The following is a 22,654-nucleotide window of genomic DNA, read 5'->3' as shown; positions in this document are numbered from 1 at the left end:
AATAAAATTATTATTAAATGCATTAATATTAAGTATATTTCAAAACCCAAACTTATTTGCAATTAAATTTTATGATACTTGTTTTCTGAGATCTAATTTTAAAAATTATTAACTAGCTCACTAAAGGAAACAAAATCAGAGAATGGTCTTGAAGACCATTAGTATTTATGGTCATGCTGAAATATGAATAAGGAATTTAGTGGTCTGAAAGGTACACAGAAACTCTCATAGACAATATGTACAAGTGGCAGTTAACCTATATACTTTAAATGGATAATCTCACAAAGTTATTATTTCCTTTATATTATTTTCTTTATATGCCTAAGTACAGTTTGAAAGTCTATCCCCCACTTTCCAGAGACAAGAGGAATAACAACCAGTTACAGATGGACACTGAGCATAGTTGTCGATTATGAGAACAATCAGAGAGAGGATGAGTATCCTGTGGACTCCCCCAAGACCCCAAGGCCAAAATATTCTCCACATAACAAGGAAAGCTGGTCCTCTCTCTCTCTCTCTCTCTCTCTCTCTCTCTCTCTCTCTCTCACACACACACACACACACACACACACACACAAAGAAAAGCAGAAGAAGGACTTACTATAAAACCTTTCTCACTGTACTATAAAAAAGATTTAGCAGCACATTTGTATGCAGGAAATTAAGGCAGAAAAATGAAGGCTTTCTCTTTTAAGGAAGTAAGGCAAATTGTCAAAGATCTATGCTTGCTTCTAGCAGGATGTACATGTGTGGCATACTGAAAGAAAATGTCCCTCACTGGAACAGGCATCTGAGTACTTGGTTCCTGTTGGTGGCATTTGGGGGAAGGTTTAGAAGGTCTGACATTGTTGGAGGAGGAGTGTCACTAAGAATGGGATTAGAGAGTACTTCTGTTTTGTTTTCTCTCTTCCTCTCTCTCTTTCTCCTCTCTCTCTCTCCTCCCCATTCCATGTTCATTTGAAGATGTGATCTCTCAGCTCCTGGTACCATACCTGCCACTTGCCACTGTGCCCCATAACATATCCCTCTGAACATGTTATCAGGGACCTCTCCAGAGAACAGGAGGTCAGCCTAGCAAAACCTGGGGATGATTGGCCCAGGTTAGCTTATGGCTTGTTTCAGAGGAGGAAAATGAGATTTAAGAATGCAGGATGGTCTGTGCCTGTCACCAGCATAGGATGCTGAGGCAGGAGGTTGAGTTGCAAATTCAAGTTTGGTTATGTAGTGAGTCACCAGATCATTCAAAGTTAAACAGCAATACCCGCAACTCCCAAAAGAAAGAAAGAAAGGAGAGGAGCAAGAAGAGGAGGAAGAGAGAACGGGAGGGAGAGAGAAGGGAGAGAGAATGGAAGAGAAAGAGAAGAAAGGGATGGTGAGAGGGAGAAAGGGAGGGGAAGGAGACCCACAGTAGCTAGATGTCTGTCAAGACCAAAGCAAGCACTTTAGTCTGGAAAAATTCCCAGAATCTTGAGAGATACAGTATCTCAAAGCAGAGCTGTCTGAAAGGCTGACAGAAAGTTCCCCTATGAACAAAAAGAAACAAACACCTGGGCTTTTGAGCCTGTTAGGGAGAGCAGCAAAGGGGGCCAGTACACCAGGAGAAAGATGAGAGGTGAGTCACCCCACTGCCATTTTGTAGTGGAAACAGTGACTCACTATGAGATAAATTCACCAAGAGGCTGCGTCACAAGTCCCTTCCTTAGGTTTGTAAGGGAACCTTCTGTTATTGTTGTTGCTTTGTTCTTAAGACATTATGCAAACAATCTTCAGACAAACATTTAGTATCTTAGCTCTCACCTCATTTTAGACTCTGGTATTTTGGTGTGTTCTCTAATTTGCTGTGCTATCTTTTTCTAGTTCTTTTAAAGTTGAGTTTTGAATTTAAAAAAAGTAAATATTAGGAAGCCACAATATATTTATCACTTGCAGAAATCTGTCATGCCTTTTCAGTATTCCAGTCCCCTTCTGCCAAGTATGTCTCACTGTGAATTAGACATTAGAAGATCTTGCAGGTGAAGGCCCTACAGCCCGCAGGTTCTCCTGGCATTCTTCACCAAGATGTACAACCCCTGCCCACCCACAGTTTATGTTAGACATAAACAGCAGATTGTTTACCAGCCTCTCTATCCATTCCCCTGCGTGGGAACATTGAAGGAATTCTAGGTGAGGACTTTTACGAATTAATCTACAGCAAATGATTTGTTTTTGTGCTACCTTGCCATATGCATAGAATTTTGAAATAGCATTTGCATAGGCCAAATAGTTTTATGGGGAAGGATATCAATAAACTCTTTTATGGGATACCTGGCATACGGACAAAATGACCCTGGTTTGAGTTGATGCTTGGCAGAAGCTGAATTACCTTCTCTCCAACCCAACACCCTAGCTGCCCTGCTCAGCCCAACTGAGGACACAGTTCTTGAAAGGCAACAGAATACAACCTAAATTCTACACTAACCACTGACCTTTAAGCAGAGCTCTTGATGGTCGCTCAGTGGTGCTATTGAATAATAACATTGTCTAAAGTCTATAGCGTGGGGGTCATTTTGTGATCAGCTGTTTTGGGGTCCTTAATGTGAAAATAATTCAACTTTCCTGACTCAGAGAACATAAGAATCACTATGAAACATGAGTATGTGTAATTGTAAAACACCTGTGAAGTAGCCTCCGACCCAGGAATCAGAACATTACTCATGCTTGTGTCCATTCGGCTGTGATTCCTTTGGAAGGAGATATGCTCCTCTGATATTTAAGGACCATTTCTAGACTTTGGTTGAAATATTAATATTTACAGCTAATGGAAAGAATTGGATGATGCACAGCTGGCTGCCTGAGAACAGGCAATGATTCGGATGGATCTCAAAGTCCCTTCCTATAGCAGGTTAAATTTTAGATTAACATACTACATATAATCATCTTAAGATACCACAACATTTACAAGCCTGTTGTCACATGATTTAATGACATCCTGACTACCAAAACCATGTCATGTTCAAGGCCTCTGTGCACTTCCACACCTTCTTCACCAAGCATGTACAGCTCTTGAAGATGTGTGTGCCCTGCCAACAGGGACTCATGCAAGCTGACCCTCTCACAGTTCTACTGCCAAAAACAATCCTCTGTATGTTATAAAAAGAGATAGGGGAAGTCTGCCAACTAGACATTTGCTAGATGATAATACTTCTCATTATATTCTAATGCATTTTTCAAGTAATTTCCTAAAAATGGCATTCATTAAAACTAAGACTGCTTTTCTGGGCAAACAAGCTAAATGTGCTTTAAAATATGTTAAATCATGTTTTATAATAATGTTTTTCTTCTTTATACTAATAGATTATTGTTTCCTCTTAGAATCAAATGATATTCAGTTTAATGTATCCTATTTTGGAAGTTTAAGACAACTGATACATTGTGTCATTTGGAAGTTTAAGACAATTGATACATTGTGTCCATCAGTCTTGCCTTTTCTCCATTCATTTTTCTGAGACTTCTCTGCTGGGATTTCTGCAGCCTTTTGAGTTAATCCTAACTGCTCTTGCACTTATAATCAGCTTACCAATCTACCTAACTGACATTCAGCACTGCACATGACACCCTCCCCCTTTCATTCTCTGGAGTACTGATTTTTATTTAGTCAGTCAACCCTATATACAACATACAGGGCTTCCCAAACACGTATGGTAATTTTCAGCATTAAACATTCCTGCACTCAATACAATGAACTGCACTGAGAATTAACAGAGTATTCTCCACCAGCATTCGAGTTGCAATGGTGATTTACTCTAAGGGTAGTTTTACTCACAACTACCAAGTTTCAGGATGTGTGAGAATGGCACAAGTCTGAATTCTGACCACTCTGGCTGTCCTCACACGTTCCTGGCTGGAAAGATTTCCACTTTGAAGTAACTCCATGCATGTTCCTCACTTCTCCATCTGTTACTTCATTGGTAAGTGGTGATCACTTACTTATGAGGTCTTGTGTAAGAAAGAGGTTGTGGGGAATGAGGTGAGGCACAGCAGTCAGAGAACTGTGCTGGGAACATTTCCTCCTTAAGAAGCGTCAGCTAACATCATCATCACCATCATCACCGTCATCACCATCATCACCATCATCACCATCATCACCATCATCACCATCATCACCATCATCACCATCATCACCATCACCAACAGCAGCAGCAGCAGTAGGGTTGGCATGAGTTAGTGCTAATAGCTAGGGAATGTTATCTGCAGTATTCTACAGCACCAGAGGATTTCATGTGACCCTGATATATCACAATATGTCTGGAAGAAAAAAATCAGTTCTTCCTGGTTCCTTCTGGTTCTGAGACCTTAGGGCAGTGATTCACAGCCTTCCTAAAGCTTCCTGATATAGTTCCTCATGTTGTGGTGACTGCCAACCATAAAATTATCTCCCTTGATACTTCATAATGGCAATTTTGCTACTGTTATGAACTGTAATGCAAATATCTGTGCTTTCTGACTGTCTTAGGCGACCCCTGTGGGAAGGGTTGTTCTGCCACCAGGTTGAGAACCACACTGCCTTGGAAGCTAGACAGTTTGCCTCCCATGCTTTACCACAGGTGTCCACCAGATGGCACCAGTCCCCTCACAGTCTCATCACTTTTGAAAAACAAAAGAGTTGGACTTATCCATCTGGAGGGTATTTTCTGCTTTGCCTTTCCAGTTAATCAAAACCCCTGCCCCTCCCCAACAGCCCTCTCATTATAGGAAGTAAAAGTTATCTGTAGAGCAGCTTCTTAGCAGAGATCAATTTGGCCGTCCCAATGAATCTATACTAAAATGTGCTCCTGACCAAGCAGAACTTAACAAGGTGGAAACATGTAAGAAGTTATAAAAGTTAGTAAATAAAGTTAGTATTCCTCAGAGACATACTACTCACTGTTTCTCAGGAAAGTGACTGTTCAGGGGGAAATCTGGGATGATAAAGAGTATTTGCAGACACATGAGATCCCTTCCCATCCAGAGTAAGAAGACATAAGGGATACGCAACCTCTGGAAAGGAGGAGGCATATGGGTGCAAGCACAACTCTAGACAAGACACAGTGCACAAAGAGCAGCAAAAGCCTTGCCGTTCTGCACATCTGAGGCCTCCTGCCGTAACTGGCTAGTTAGACATGATGATACTGCATGGGATAAATGGCAACGCTTCGGCTGTAGTTCTCCCAACAGGGACAGTTTCCAGAGTGGTGCTGAAGCTATGAGAAACGTCCTCCCAACCTGAAGTGCAAGGTTTTCCATAAAAGATTCCCCAAATTAACACCGTGCCAGCCTCTTGAGTGTTAAGATGTGCCCAGACAGAAACCAAGCCATGACCCAGACTGTCCCCCACAAGGACACACACTCTGTGGTCTGTGGTAAATGGGAGTCTCTAGAACACATGCAGGGTCTCATCTCCACACTTGTTCCTGATTCTCGGGGATTCTAATTCAAGAACAGTCTGAAAGAATCCTATCTGGAATCCTTCTGGGGACTCTGGCTCCCTCTTTCCAGAGTGCTGTCACTTCTGCTGTATGATATCCCATCAGAAAGGCTTCACAAAGCGTGCTACCCACATTAATCACACACACATACATACACAGCACATTCACATACACACAGGCATGAACACACACATGTTCTCTCTCTCTCTCTCTCTCTCTCTCTCTCTCAAAAGCACCTAGGGGAAGGTTGTAACATTTAAATATTTTTTAAAAAACTTTGCAGATGGCACAGTCAAAAGAACAAAACCACAGCCTATAGAATGGGGAAAGATCTTCACCAACCCTACATCCAACAGAGGACTAATAGCCAAAATATATAAAGAACTCAAGAAAATAGACATCAGCAAACCAAATAGCCCAATTTAAAATGGGGTACAGAGTCAAACAGAGAATTCTCAACAGAGGAATCTCCAATGATTGAGAAGGACCTAAACAAATGTTCAATGTCCTTATTCATCTGGGAAATCGAAATCTAAACAACTCTGAGATTCTACCATATACCCATCAAAATGACTAAGATCAAAAACTCCAGCAACAGGTCATGATGGTGAGCAAGGGGAACCACTCCTTCATTGCTGATGGGAGTGCAAACTTGTACAGCTGCTAGGGAAATCAATTTGGCAGTAAGCAATTCTACTCAAGATGTAACTATACCACTCCTGGAACATACCCAGAAGATGCCCCATCCTACCTAAGGACACGTGCCCCACTATAATCATACCTAAGGACACATGCTCCACTATGATCATAGCAGCTTCATTCATAATAGCCAGAAGCTGGAAACAACCCAGATGGCCACCAAATGAAGAATGGATAAAGAAAATGTTGTTCATTTATACAATGGAATACTACTCACCTCTTAACATAAGGACGTCATGAAATTGGTAGGCAAATGGATGGAACTAGAAAGGATCATTATGAGTGAGGTAACTCAGACCCAGCAAGACAAACATGGTATACAATGATGAGTGGATAGTAGCCATGGAAAACAGAATAGTCATGCTACAATCCACAGACCCAAAGAAGCTAAGCAACAAGGAGGGCCTAAGGGAAGGTATTTGAATCTCACTGAGAAGGAGAAATAAAATAGACATCAGGGGTGGATAGAGGGAGGAAACTGGGTGGGAGAGGGGGGTGGGAGAGGTGCAGGGGAGAACAAGTGTGGGGAGTACAGAGGGAGGGAGGGAGGGGCCATCTCTGGGATAAGTTAGAAAGTTAGGACAATGGAAACTCACAAAAATCTATAACTAAGACTCCTAGCAATGGGGAATATGGAACCAGAAAGTTAGCTCTTATAACCAGGCAAGACTCTCAGTGGAAGGATGGGAACCTCAACCCAGCCACAAAACTTTCAATCCACAATTGTTCCTGCCTACAAGGTGTGTGGGGACAGGAGCCTCGCATAACTGTCATCAGAGTGGCTTCACCCAGAGATGATGGAAACAGAGGCAGACATATGCAGCCAAACATTGGGCGGAGCTTGGGGAAGCCATTGGGAAAGGAGAAGGAAGGATTGTAGGAGCCAGAGAGGTCAAGGACGCCACAAGAAAACCCACAGAATCAACTCATCTGGGCCCATCGGAGCTACAGAGACTGAACCGCCAACCAGGGAGCATGCGTGGGCTGGACCCAGGCCCTCTGCACATATGTAACACATGAGCAGTTTGGTTTTCATGTGGGACCTCTGACAGCAGGAGCAGGGGCTGCCTCTGACTCTGTTGCCTGCCTTTGGATCCCTTTCCCTAAACTGGGTTGCCAATAGGAGAAGATGCTCCTAATCCTACTGCAATTTAATATGCCAAAGAGGATTAAGATCCATGGGGGGTGTATTCTTTCCTGAGGAGAAAGGGAAGAGGGTTGGGGAGGGAGAGGGCAGGAGGAGAAAATGGAGGGGAAGCTATCATTGGGATGTAAAGTAAATAAATTCATTTAAAAAATACAAAAATCTTTGCAAATCTTTCCTTTGTAGGATTGGGCAAGGTTGACTTCTTTTAGCTACTATGAGGCATTGTTCAAAATATCAGACCCAGGGTAGCAGGAAGTGCATGTTACAACTGTAACAGCACTCAGAACCCTTGTGTAGGCACAGTCCCTCTTAAAGCAATGGAAGGTACCATGAAGGCACCACTCAAGGAGAAAGAGGGCGGTGAGGTCTTCATGTTCCCCTAACAGGGACGCCCTGGGGACATCCAAATGGCAGCTGCATCTGCAGATGATTAGCTGGGGGGGCCTTTTCTGTTCCAAGGCCATCAAGTAGGCACAAGTCAGAACACAGCTTCTATCAAACACTCCTCAAACGCCTCCAGCACAATAGTGCTCAGAGTGAAAACAGAGCCCTGGGCTGTGGGAAATACTCTACTTCCTGGTAGGAAGTTCAGCTCCTGGATTATTCCTGAAGCCTACTCAGTAGGAAACTCATGTCTGAAAGTGACTTTAGCCAAGCCACCATAGCCTCGTGTGTATTTATTCCTGGCCAGTCTCCACATACAGAGTTTTCCATGTGTGACAGTCATAGGCGCTGTTTACAGACTTTCACAGCACAGGCACTTGGGCAGCTGGTGCAGCTGGAGACCTGTGAGACTCAGCTGTCAGCAGGTTCCTTCCTAATCCCTTCCTGCTCTGGTCTCCTGTCACCTTCTGCTCTGACCAGGGCCTCTCCACATACTTTCTCCTGTTCCTTATATGGTAGAGTGCATCTGGAACAAGGTTTGTAGAGTACCCTCCTGTGAACTTAATGTTCAGTCTCAGCCAGAGGGAAAGGAGCCTCTGTGCTGAACCCACTGGCTTTGTTTTCTGTTATGACCACTGCTTCTTGCACAAAGGAGAATCTCCAGAATGATGTGGCTGTGGGTGCTCCTATCACATGCAGAAATAAATGTGATTTCTTAGGACAAAAGCACAGGTAACTTTTGCTGAATCCTGTAGCTTCCAATAGAAGAGAAACCACAGACTCTACGGTCTTCTAAACCAGTCTTGTCTGCCCCAGGGGACCAAGTGTAGGGTGAGGCCACACTGCTCTCTGGGACCTGCCCTGAGTTGGCTCAGCATGAAGATATCATGGACCAACCCTTTGCCCACCCGACAGCTGCAAATTCAGTGTCCCTCCTCCAAGCATGGAATGCCCCGAAGTTTTCTGCTGATGACAAAGAGCCTCTGCATGTGTACACACCCTGAATGGCCGTTTGGAATTTGGTTGTGCCCTTTCCTAAGATTCATCTGCCCAATAAGTACTCAGCCCTGTTTGTGGCATTGAATTGGTGAATTGGCCACACTACCTTGCCACTGAACTGCACCTGTTTCTAAGTGCCTGGCAGATCACAGTGGAGAAGCAAGATGATCGGACAGAGTCAAGAAAGCAATGGTCTGATAAGCCCTAGGAAGAATGGAATTTGGAATCCTCCGCCCATAGCTTGAAATTTCCTTATTTTGAAATTTATGAACTAAATAAAGTTTCCGAAGCTCAATTCAATGCAACTTTGCCTTCCACCTGGCACAAGGAAATCGTGCCTGGATGAGGAATCTGGGGCAAGGAAAGCACGGTCCCCATGGTTCTCAATAACGTAGCATCGTAACTTTGAAGGGATAAAATGGTCACAGTATTGGTAATAGATGTAAGATTTTAAAGTTCTTCTGTTGATAGTGTTCAATTTTAACATGAGTTGTTGACATCACTGTTGCTTAAAGTCTGCATTTTGTGGTAGAAATTTGCAGTGGAATATTAGCTTTGGCCATCTCTGAACACATGACCTTTCCTGCCCCAAACAATACAATGAACTTTTGTGGATTATTTCAGGTAATATTAGTTTTCTTTATATTCTTGCAAACTCATGCACACATGTTTTGTAACTGTGCTATCAAGAACATTAATTAATCTACTTATTCTCATGATCACCTGCATTACTAACTTTTAGGATAGACATCGTACCAGCTTAGAGAAAAATGGCATTAAAAAAAAAAACTCCTCTAAAAACCATGAAATAGCCTTTACATAAAACATCTCAAATAAGAAATACATAGAAACAGGTAGATTAGTAATTTCATGTAGAGGGAAGATGGGGTTCCTTTGCAAAATGATGAAAATATTCTGAAATCACATAGTGGTGATGTTTGTACAAGTCCATGAATGTACTAAAAATCCCACTGAATTACATACTTAAAAATGGTGGATTGAGGTAACATCTACTTATCAGTGAGTGCATACCATGTGTGTTCTTTTGTGATTGGGTTACCTCACTCAGGATGACACTTTCTAGTTCCATCCATTTGCCTAAGAATTTCATGAATTCGTTGTTTTTAATAGTTGAATAGTACTCCATTGTGTATATATACTACAATTTCTATATCCATTCCTCTGTTGAAAGAAATCTGGGTTCTTTCCAGCTTCTGGCTATTATAAATAAGGCTCTTATGAACATAGTAGGGCATGTGTCCTTATTACCTGTTGGAGCATCTTCCGGGTATATTCCCAGGAGTGGTATAGCTGGGTCCTCAGCTAGTGCTATGTCCAATTTTCTGAGGAACCACCAAACTGATTTCCAGAGTGGTTTTACCAGCTTGCAATCCCACCAGCAATGGAGGAGTGTTCCTTTTTCTCCGCATCCTCTCCAATATTTGCTGTCCCCTGAGTTTTTGATCTTGGCCATCCTGACTAGTGTGAGGTGGAATCTCAGGGTTGTTTTGATTTGCAATTCCCTGATAACTAAGGATGCTGAACATTTCTTTAGGTGCTTCAGAGCCATCTGAGTTTCCTCAGTTGAGAATTCCCTGTTTAGCTCTGTACCCCATTTTATTAGGGTTATTTGACTCTGTGGAGTCTAACTTCTTGAGTTCTTTGTATACATTGGATATTAGCCTTCTATAAGATATAGGATTGGGAAAGATCTTTTCCCAATCTGTTGGTTGCCATTTTGTCCTATCAACAGTGTCCTTTGCTTTACAGAAGCTTTGCAGTTTTCTGAGGTCCCATTTGTTGATTCTTGTTCTTAGAGCATAAGCCACTGGTGTTCTATTCAGGAAATTTTCCCCTGTGCCCATGGGTCAGGTGGAGGGGCATATACTTGGAGGCAGGGGGTGGGGTTGGGGGTTTTCAGGGAAGGGGAAACTGGGAAAGGTTTTAGAATTTGAAATGTAAGTGAAGAATATATTTTTTTAAAAGGTGGGAAAAGATTAAACAGCCATGAGCTCTAGCAGGTGCTAAAGAAAGGCATCAGAAGACAGGACAAAAGGACAGAAGCAGTTAAACAGGCTGCTCCACAGAATGATGACTGTGTCAGCTGAGGAGCCCTGTGTGACCATTATCTTTACTATGAAGCGCTAGGCACTGTGTTATGTAGACAGGGTATTGACGACTGACCATTGATTATGTTCAAGAACAGCATTGTGGGCTGCCATGCAAGGATTCTAAAGACAGCAGAGCTACCTGTCCATTCTTTCCCCATAGCCTTCATTATGGCTTCACATAGAAACACTACATTCTCATGATGGCAGAATATAGCACTACCATGGCGATTTTGGTCATGCATATGCTCATATGTTCATATGTCTGTCCATGTGTTCTGTTGGCTTGTTGTTGTGGTGGTTGTTGTTGTTGTGTCTTTGTTCTTTGTCTGCTTGACACAAGATAGAGTTACCTGACAAGAAGAAACCACAATTGAACCAATGCTCCCATAGGATTGGCCTACAGGCAAGTCTGTGGGGCATTTTCATAATTAGTATTTGATAATGGAGGACTTAGCCCATTCTGAGTGATACTACCCCATGGACCAGTACTCCCAGGTTATATTAAAAAAATGCAGGCTGAGCAAGCCATGGGGAGCAAATCAGTAAACAGAACCCTACCATGGTATATACTTTAGTTCCTTCCTTCAGTGATGGACTTTAACTCGAAAATGTAAGTGAAATAATCTTCTTTCCTTCCCAAGCTGACTTTGGTCACAGTGTTTCATCACAGCAATAAGAATCCTAATTGAGACACCATCTACTACCACTCTAGAGATGTTGTCACTGTCAATAATGGTCTCCCACATAGATAGATAGGTATAGATATAGATATAGAGATAGATATTATGATACATATATTATGATATAATATATGTGTGTATAAAAGACACATCACAGATGAAAATTACAGACAATTATTCCTTACAGACATAGGGTGATTGCTAGGCCGGTTTCTATATTTGTCTTACACATCTACTTTTTGTTGTTGTTGTGGTTGTGGTTGTTGTTGTTGTTGTTTTTTGAGACAGGGTTTCTCTGTGTAGCCCTGGCTGTCCTGGAACTCACTCTGTAGACCAGGCTGGCCTTGAACTCAGAAATCCTCCTGCCTCTGCCTCCCAAGTGCTGGGATTACAGGCATGCCATGTGCCACCACCGCCCGGCACATGTCTACTTTTGTCTACAAGGTGGTTACAATCACTAGGCAATCGCTGCCAGCTAGTAGAAAATGTGAAGTTTAGAGAGAGAACTAAGCGTATGAGTACACAAAAACTCCAGTATCTTAGCTTCATGGTATTGCTACTAAAAAAAAGTCCCAACTCTAGACGTATGTCTAAAACAAAACTACAGGGAACATGGCTAGAAATCATGCCTTGGGTGCTCCACCTACCTGAGGCGATGTATGAACCTCCTCCAGCTTTATAAAGCAAGTGGCTGGAAAAGGGAGCTGCACAGATGATCAGGAAGCTTGCAGTCAAGGCGGCCACCACACCCAGCAGCAGCAGGACGGCCCAGAAGCCACGGTAAACTAGAAACCCAAGAACAAAGAAAGAAACTCGTTAGCCCTGGCTGTAGCAGGCCGTCGCACAGAGTGTTTGGTCCTTATCGTTTATTTCACTCAGGGACAGTACTTGGCAGAATCTCCCACAGTGGACCAGGGATGATCTCGAACAGGAATCCTTAGCAGGCAACCAGGCTCGGCCACGCCCATCCTGACACACTTTAGTAATGCTTCCGGCTCAGCATTTGCAACATGCACATTCTGAATGCACGGGGAACTCATTTCTCTGACCACATTTTCCTCTTTGGAAGGAGGAATATTTTAGGATCTGCCTGGTGTGACCCCAGATCAGCGGTCCGCACCATCTGTCCAAGGGCCACACAAAGGCAACCTTGTAGTTTATAGACACAACACTCATGTCACTAAGATGGTATCTGTTCAGTGGTAACCTCCTCATAGCCCTACCCAAAGGGCTGATTTCTATACAGACCATGGCTCTCAGGGAATCTGTTCTTCAGATAATAAAATCTACAGCGTTAAGAATGGTTTGAATCAGAAAAGAATATAAAAAGTATCATATAAAATCAGACATGTCTGGAATGTGCCTTTTGTTAAATATTTGTATTACAGGAAGGCATGGTGTCGTTTGGAAGTCTCTTACTCAAGGACAGACAGGGCAGAGGTACTCCGTGCAGCTGGTGATTAATGGATTGCAGGTCCAGTGATTTATAGTAATCAAACAAAAAAGGCATGCTAATGATCACTTTTGAGCTGGATAATTACCAATCTATTAAACAAATTCATCATTTCCCTAAGGCAAAAATGCTGAAATGAATTCTCATGTGTAAACTGGGTGGGCTCAGTGAGAACAATTAGTCAAATTATCATTTTCCTATGGACCATATAGAATCTTTATTGGAAAATAAAATGTATATTTTCTCAAGCCTACCTTCAAGGAATAAATAAGTCAATCACCTATAATCTTAAGAAGGACAGGATTAGAGAAAGCTGTGAAGATGGCCATCACAGTTTGGTGGGAAGAAAGGCTGCTTTAGGTTGAAGGTGACCAAGCTTTGATTGCAGGGGTGACAAGGTTAGCTTTTGTCTTACTTTTCAATGCTGACACTTGGCCATAGCTCCCAGGCCTGATGCAATATATGTCTTGTAGCTGTAGTCAGGTTGACAAAACATTTCAGAGCCAAGAAACACAATTTATTCCCCCAGATGTGTCTCTAAATGTCCCAGTGAAGCACAGTACCCAGATCCATCAGATGACCTAGGCTCTGCGTGGAGGAGCCTGGAGGGGGATCTTCCTTTTCCAAACAGTGGGGAAATCCTTGCTAAATATTTTATTTTGTTTCTTGTTGTTTTACCACATAGCACAATGACAGAGAGCTATCCCATAGTACTGGCAGCCTAAACCGGACTGGAACTCAGTCTAGAAGTGAGAGGGGATGAAGGAAAGGCTACAAGTCCATGCTGGAGCCTATGCTAGCATCTAGGTCACCCCCACATTTTGTATGTATAGATGCCCAAGGGAGTGCAATGGTCTTTGAGAACAAAATTAAGTTGTGAAATCTGCTGCACCCAGCACCAGCCCCAGGCAGGGTGCACAAAGTGCAGGACCCAGGGCTTCTGACAGTTGAGTTGACACTGAAACTGCTATCATAAACCTAAAGGACAGGATGAAAAGACTGATTTCCTATTGAGAGGACAGGTTAACGTTTTCTGGAAATTTTTAAACATAAAATCAGAAAATATAATATCTAAACCTCTCTAGGCTTCGATGTAAATCTCTTTGCTATAACAGGACCATGAAACTCTGACCAATGCTTTAGGGAACAGGCAAGGAATCGGCAAACATGAAGGTACTAATTCAGATCTGAGTTCTGGGACAGATTCCAAGCTGGAATTAGGAGCTCTGTGAACTGCGCTGACTGCTCTTGAAATGGATAGGACCTGAGACAAACAAACAAACTGAGCTGAATTTCTGGATTTGCCATAACAATTTCTGAAAATGTAAAATCCTGACAGGGGCTCGGCATCACAGAGACGGGGAAGGGAGGGTGAGAGGCTTTGCGATGAACGAAGCAAATTAAACTGTTTAATATGAATGAAAAAGCAGGACAGGCACTGATAAAAACAAATGGAGTTCTAGACACTTCTGTGACGAATCAAAGCCTCTCCTGTTTGTATCCATGGAAACGGCTAAAGCAGAGACAAGAGATTTGTCTGAAGAAACAAAGTTACTCATAAAGCAAAGCTGATCCCAAGCCCAGGAGCAGAGAGAGAGATACATTTATAGACACAGGGGACACAACAGATTAGACAGCCAAAGAAGTGATCTTATACAGTCAGCAAGAGACGACAACAACAACACAAAACAAAAAACAAAACAAAGCAAAACAAAAATAACTATAGTAGCCTCCAACACATCCAGTGTGAGAAAGTGCTCAGCGTCATAGAGAGGGAGCACTGACCACAGATTCTTTATCAGGAGGAGCAAAGGATTGAAAAAATAATCTAAAAATAGGAGAAATTATTTAAAAAAAAAAAACACAGTAGAACATCACACCTTAAAGTGCCAGAAAGAAAGATTCTTTAGCCTGCATCTCTGCATCGAAGGACAACTTGGAAAAACTGGGAAATGAGCTCATTTGTGACCCAGGGATGAAGCACTGGCCACACTGGGCTCATTCCCAAACTACTGAAGTGAAGGGAGGAGTTCCTGAGGTCAGCAGGATTTAAAACAAGACCATGCTTGAAAAATCAAAATATGAAAGGAAAAATTATCATTATCTGTGAATATAATGAACCATCACCTTCCCTCTAAGTTCCTTAAAACAAATTTAAGTATTAAGATTTAAAACCATCGTCAGCAGATGATCAGGGTTAGGGCACTAGCTGCTCTCCCAGAGGACCTGATTTTGCTTCCCAGCACACAAGTCAAGTGGTTCACAACTGCATATAGAATCCACCTTCCGCATACCCAAAAGCATCTTCTAGCTTTCTTTGGTACCTGTACATGAAGGCATTATACAGACAGACAGATGGACAGACAGGGAAATATATTCAAACACACACACACACACACACACACACACACCAAAACAAATTGTAAACTGCTACCAACATATGTAGTAGAAAATTGTAAGTGCTAGAATTGGTGTCCTGTATACTTATCCCTGCCTCAATGGGTCGTTCTGAGTCTCTTCCTCTCCTGCAAAAGAAAGATGTTTGTCTCCACATATGAGAACTACTGGAAGGTCACACTGAAGTCTTATTTTTTATTTTTTATTTTATTTTATTTTATTTTATTTTATTTTATTTTATTTTATTTATTCATGTTACATCCAAACTGCTGTACCCTTCCTGGTCCCCTCAGATCCATTCTTCCATCCCTCCTCCCCTTCTCCTCTGTGAGATTGGAGCCCCTCTGGGTATCCCCCCACCAGAGACATCAGTCTCTGCTGGGATAGGTACATTGTCTCCCTCTGAAACCAGACAAGGCAGCTCTATGTATCCAACGCTGTACAGAGTGCCTTCTGCTTAAGAATGGCATAATTCTCATGACTATTTGGTAGCATATGAAGTAGTATTGTCTATATATGTTCAAAGAAAAGATGCACTGGTGGGGTGTCACAGAATTTTCCCTGTCCAATTACATTAGTGCAGAGAAGGTCTGTGACTGGACAGGGAAAAGAGGGGTAGAGCTAAGAGTTATAGAGAGCAGGAGCACCCCAGAGTGGAGAGAGGAGCCATGGAGGAGGGCATGAACCCAGTGCCGATTACCAGCTACAAGTAGCTAAGTTTTCAAAAGGTTAGAAACATTGGGATAAAGCTTTTATCATTATCAATTGGTTCTAAAATTATTGTATTGACATCTTGTAAATTGCGATATTATTTATACATAAATCTGATTGGTTAATTAAACATTAAGAGTTTTGATTTACTGAGTTACTGGAATGTGGGTCCGTGGATTACAGGGGTTTATGGCAGAGAGGGAACTAATGGCTCCAGGGACAAGCTAGCCAGAGAAGGGAACACAGCTGGGATACTTCAGGGGCTTACTGGGTGGACCCCACCAGGACATGGTATTGTGGCCCAGAGAGCAAACGTGGCCTGGTGGGGCAGGAGAGATGTCGGGTTGATTTTTAATATTTCCTGCAACATTTGGGGTCTAAGGATTGTCTCAAAAACCACAGGAACACAAATCTCATTCAGACGGTGAGAGTTTATTGAGCCCCAGGACTGATCAACCAGGTCCACCATCTGTATTTAGAAACTAAGCCATGACCCTGACGTCCTACAAGGCTTTTAAAGCCTGCAATGTACAAATGTCTGTGCCAAGTTAATCCGCCAAGCAGTGTTTAGGGACAAGGGATTTCCTTAGGAGCATGTGTTTGCTGTATACTTATCCTGCTCCTATTGGCTGAGCGACTCAACTGTAGCAGGGAACTTGCCTTGTCTAATTCATGTCTTAACATGGATGTCAATTTCCCATGAGCATGTCTCTCTCTGCCAAGTAGGAGGTCAGTTTCCCAGCCAGGTCTTAGGAACTTAAACTTTACTTGACCACTACTCAAAATGGAAGTCTTATTCCAAATGATTTCATATATTTGTGCAGGTGGCCCTCTTATGATGGGGTCCATCCCAGGGGCAGTTTAAGGCAAATACCATAAAAGCTCATTCGCAGGTACAGGCACTGCTGCTAGGTGTTGGTCCAAGTCCAAGCTTATCATGGGTAACTCTACAAAGCAGTTCTGCTGACTCCTATCATGATTGTTTTGCAAGGGCACAGAACATAATAGACTATGTAATCAACTTGGGCATGAGAAACTTTTCTAGAAACAGCAGAAACATATGAGAACATTTCCTACTAATGGCAGGTTAACCAGATAACAATGACTTAGGTCTTACATTTTACCTAGGCCTTAACACACGGTAAAAGCATTTAGGAGAAGCGGCTGCATAAACTTAAATCTTCAAATATTATGCTGTGGTTATAATTATTATACTTTGTAATAAAACGTTCTTGCCAATAACATAGTAGACACTAACATTTTTGTTGTGGACAAATAATGGAGCCAGCTTATCAGTTCTAACATGCCTGTTATAATGCCTGCAGATTGTTGGTGTGTGCATGTCTACAATCACATCTAAATCTGTATCTGTCTCTAATCTTTGAGGTTCACATACAAATGAAAGTGGTTCAACATCCCAGGGCCCTTTGGACAGGTGTTGTGATGCAGGAGGGTCTTTATATGATGCATAAAGACATGCTAGAGAAGTGGTGCATGTGGAGTTGATTGTCTTGAACAAAATAAGGTTTAACATTGCAGTGGCCTTCACTACATGTTTACTTAGTAGTTTCATTATAGGAGATCTAGATTAAATATCGTCAATCCCCAATGACCCCGATGCTCTCTGCACTGGACGCCCTCTGCAGCATCTATCTGTCCCTGTATACTTTCCTTTCTGCATCATCTGAGACTTCAGTTCTCACCTGGGGAAAACTCCACTGTTGCTCACGGGGAAAGAGAGTCACCACCGACGAGAGGCCATCTAGCTTGCTAACAAGAATGCAGCAAGATGGAAGTTTTCTTATTACATCTCCCTGACTCATAACATGTACATATCAGACAGCATTAGTCTTTTCACTCTCAAATCTCAATGGACGTGGAGGCACCTGTGCCTTGAATAGAACCACAGAGACACATTCAAAACTAGCATAAGAAGGACACATGGGAAAACATCAGTTAAGAAATTCTGAGGAAGGAACAGTGAAGAGGATTAAACGACTTGGACAATTAATTCTGCACAGTGGTATTATGCATGTGGGAGTCTATACACATGTGCTGTGTGTGTGTGTGTGTGTGTGTATGTGTGTGTATGTGCATATGGGAGTCTATACACATGCCTCTGTGTGTGTATGTGTGTGTGTATGTATGTGTATGTGTGCGTGTATGCATGTGGGAGTCTATACACATATGCCTCTATGTGTGCGAATACATACACATGTGCCTCTGTGTGTATGTGTGTGTATGTTTGTGTGTGAGTGTGTGCATATGGGAATACATACACATGTGCCTCTGTGTGTGTGTGTGTGTGTCTCAGATGGACACAGAGCTAGTTCATCCAATAAAACATGTCCAGCACAACTTTAAGAGCTTCAAATGTTGCCAAGGAGGCCAAAGCAAAGCCTCAGCTCCGCCCCCCTCCAGCACAAACAAGAACCTCCTATGTATGCTGCTGCAGCCTGAAGCAAGATGCTTGTCATGTAGGGCAGTAATACCACATGTCCTTGAGCTGCTTGTCTTGGCAGTGACAAACAGGACTAAAAATACAGGAGCGTCTGCCCCAAGGCAGAAGGACAGTCTGTACAATGTGTCCACGTTTGTGGCCTGACCCAGCTCAGGCAGCCACTTAGGGCCAAAGGCACAGTGAGAGACCCCGTGACTATTAATCTCCCTGCTGTAGAACTAGCCAAGGTGTCAGGGAGGAAGCATGCTGGGTGGGAGGGAGAGGGCTCCCCCTTCACTCTGGCTTGGGGAGCCTGTGTTTCTTCCAGAAGAGAGGAGAGTATTCAGGTATAAGTGCATTCATGCCTATGACCCCATTAATGCCTCCTGAGGAGACTGAGGGTGGAAATGGAGCCTTCTCCAACTCTGGGACAGAGGGCTTTGCAGTGCTGGAGGTGGTAATGTCAGAAGCTGTGGTTATAGGAATATACTTGGTCACTGATATACAATGGTCCCACTTGAAATGTCCCAACTTTAACCAGGTCTGCAGTCAGTAGATCTGGTAATCTGAACTGATCTTTCCCTAGGTTGTCGACATGGATAGCCTCTACTGATGGTCTGCAGTATGAGCCAACCACAGTTCCCATTCCAGTCTGTCATCGCAGAGGGAACTCAAACAGGACCTACAGCTGGCCATGTTTCTGAACTAAAGGAATAGCATTTTCAATAACGGTGCTTCGTTGGGACATATCTCCCTGGAAGTCAAAGAGTGTCTGAGATAGCACAGCAAAGCTCAAAATGGCAGCATCCGGAATGTTGTTGCTGGGGGCAGTGAGGAAGGAGACAGTGTGTACAAGGTCCTGTGATGTTCCCTCCACGAGAGCACATGAGTGACCTGGGATTACCCTGCTCAGAGGAGCAGCTGCGTTCTCATCAGGCTACAGGGGCTTTGCAAAGGCTTTTTAATCAGCCTTCCTCTTTATGATGTTCCTCTCGGTCCTGCCCCACATCCAAGTGCTAAAGGTCAACCTCAGACCCAGTGAGAGATCACTGGCAAGTCAGAGGCTTTGGGGAAGGAAACAAGTTCGGATGTGGTCATGAGGTTGGAGTCCTAAAATGGAATTAGTGACTTCATAAGATGATGAAAACAGAGCTAGTCCCTCTCTACCAAGCAAGAGAGGTATAAGAAGACAGGCAACAGAGGTCCTCTCTGAAACCCAGCCACACCTCACCCTGACTCCCTCCCTCCTCAAAAGTAGAAAAAAAAAAAAAAAACCCTGTTCTTAACCCACCCACACTGACGTGTTTATGACAGCACTCTGACAGAAGGCATTACTGTTCTCTAGGACCTGATAACCACCATTCTCTCTTTGATGGGTCATAGCAACTTATGTCCTCACCTGAACATAAAACTGATGGATACGCCAAGAAGGAGAGGAGACAGACCTGAGAGATGGAATGCCTATCCGATGACAGACAGACCTGAGAGATGGAATGCCTATCCCATGACAGACAGACCTGAGAGATGGAATGCCTATCTGATGACAAACAGATGATAAGATAGGTGCCTGTCACCAGTCATATGACCTTAAGCCTGTTTCTTGGCTTCTCCAAGCCCCAATTTCCTTCCTTAATATGTGACAATAATGTTACCTATTTCCTGGTGCTATAATCTTGAAGCACAACACCTGACCCAAGGACTCATGTTCTTGACACATGCCAGACTCCAGAATGAATACTTTGCACTGCATAGTCTTTCTGTGGTACAGCCACTCCCACCCCTGGAACATAAACTCCCTCTGGGGCAGACTAAGTCTCGGTAGTCTTTCTAACTCAAGTGGAAACTTGCTTGACATGAAATAGATGCTCAGTAAAATATGAATGAGTGTATGATCATTAACTCTCCAGTTAATCTTCATTGGAGTCTCAAGATTAATGGGCTATGAAGTGCTCATGGGAACAAAGTGAAGCTAATTAGTTCAAAAGGAAATAAATCTACTGTCTAGACCTCTTAGCCTCAGTGGCTGAATCTGCACTTGGACGATTCAGTCTCCTGTGAAGGGAGAACTGGGTAGCCACTCGAACAGATGCTAATGCCTGGGCCCCAGAGCGGTGTCTTCCGTCCCTGAGTTTTGTTGGCCCCTCACACAGGAATGCATATCTATGAAGTAAGAGCATGGAGGTTTCTCAGACTTCCTGCCCTGACTCTGGCCCCACTCTGAACACCTAAGGCAGCCGAGTTCCCTGCCCACTGATTTCCTTTTCATTAAACAGAAAAATCTCATTGACATCTAAAAGAAAGTTCCATTGACCTTAACAGCAAACCACAAAAGGCGATGTTCATGAAACTACTGTATTCACACTTTTTAAAATATGAAATTGTAATCTCCTTGCCCAAAATTGTTGAGATATCCAAGGAAATCACTAGCAAAAGTTCATTAGCAAGAATTCTATTTTGAGTGTCCCAGGATCTTGGGAGGAATCTACTCTGAGTGTCCCATGCTCTTGGGAGGAATCTACTCTGAGTGTCCCAGGCTCTTGGGAGGAATCTACTCTGAGTGTCCCAGGCTCTTGGGAGGAATCTACTCTGAGTGTCCCAGGCTCTTGGGAGGAATCTACTCTGAGTGTCCCAGGATCTTGGGAGGAATCTACTCTGAGTGTCCCAGGATCTTGGGAGGAATCTACTCTGAGTGTCCCAGGATCTTGGGAGGAATCTACTCTGAGTGTCCCAGGATCTTGGGAGGAATCTACTCTGAGTGTCCCAGGATCTTGGGAGGAATCTACTCTGAGTACTCGGCGTCTTTATTCTTCTGTCTCACATGACTTGATTCTGCAAATCCCTAACATCCTGGAAAACATACCTTTTCAAAAAAGTTTGAGGCCTCTCATTACAGAATGTTATTATAAATACAGAGCTGCCTTCTTTAAATGTAACTCAAGGTATTTCTACCAAAGAGAAAATTGTTTAAGAATTACAGTGTTAATTTGCTTTGCCATTTCCCTCTATGTGTGTCATAAGACACAACAACAACAACAAAAAGATGATCAGCAAGTAAATAGAATCCCATTCTTGCAGACACCAAATTGAAACTCTGTCTTATGTCAGGTACTGTGGCAGGTAATCAATTGCTGGTTTTGCATTGTAAAATCAAAAATGCATAAAATGTAGAGAATCATGGCAGTCTGTGAGTACATCAGGTTGACGGTACTTTACATGAATATAGGAAGGATCCCAGGCTCCATTTTAACACATCGCTTAAAGCTTATTGCTGAACGTGATTTTGGAGGAGCAGGAAGGAGAGAAAGAGGGAACGCAGTCAGTCCGGAGACAGCACAAACGTGGAAGAAATGGAGTCGGTGATTAAGGCAGGACCTGCCAGTGACTTAGTATATATGCAGGGCAACGTTGGGCTTGAAGCTACAGAAGGGAGCCAGGAGGAAACAAGATATATTTAATTATGCTCCTTGTAAGATAGTATTTTTCCAAGTAACAGTTTTGCTACATATTTTATGGCTTTTCCCCAGAAGTTATCTTTTAAAAAAAATCACTCATAAAAAATCACTAATTAACTCTTTAAAACTTGACTATAGATCTGCATAATATATTGGCGTCAAAACAACGAAGGAAACAATTTGCTTTTGAATGGGGGATACTAATAGGAAAAAGGCCGAAATCTCATACCTCCTTTGCCATTCATAGAACTTGATTTAACCCTTGGAGGTTAAATATTATGAGATAAAGCACTGGAAATCCAAAAGTACTTCATGGAAATGAAATTGTCTGGTGAAAAAAGTGAATGATCTGGAGGCTGTCCCCAAGGAACTGAAGCCAAAAAGAAAATTCAGAGAGTTTCAGGAGGAAAGTAAAAGCATGAGCTGAAGAGACCCGAACCTGCTGGGGGCGTCCTGCCAGGACCCGTGTTCTGAGCCCATCAGCTGATGTCCCAGAAAGAGACTCACTCAGCCAGTGCAGACGCAGGAGCTGGGTGGGTTCACACATGTGTGATATGTGCCAGAAGAGAGTCTTAGGAAAGGACACACAAGATAAGTGACTCCTTAGAACGAAAGAGACAGTTGGGGCATCTGTGACACTCACATTTACTCTGTGACAAACTTTCTGTGTATACATGGTTAGCATGTCTGGGGTCTGCCATCATAGTATGTGCTGTTTTGGCAAGTTGATAATTTTA

General features: G+C 42.9%; 1 protein-coding gene across 1 annotated transcript in view; it reads right to left on the bottom strand.

The window, feature by feature from the left end:
• Tmem182 (transmembrane protein 182) overlaps positions 1–22,654 on the bottom strand; it is a 48,511-nt gene that overhangs the window by 5,300 nt on the left and 20,557 nt on the right. The window contains exon 4 of the mRNA XM_052193709.1: positions 12,112–12,249. Within this exon, the coding sequence (XP_052049669.1) occupies positions 12,112–12,249 (138 nt within the window). The remainder of the gene's footprint in view (positions 1–12,111; positions 12,250–22,654) is intronic.

The sequence above is a fragment of the Apodemus sylvaticus genome, chromosome 9 (genome assembly GCF_947179515.1).
Source record: "Apodemus sylvaticus chromosome 9, mApoSyl1.1, whole genome shotgun sequence".
Taxonomy (NCBI): domain Eukaryota; kingdom Metazoa; phylum Chordata; class Mammalia; order Rodentia; family Muridae; genus Apodemus; species Apodemus sylvaticus.
This window is presented reverse-complemented; position numbering and strand designations above follow the sequence as displayed.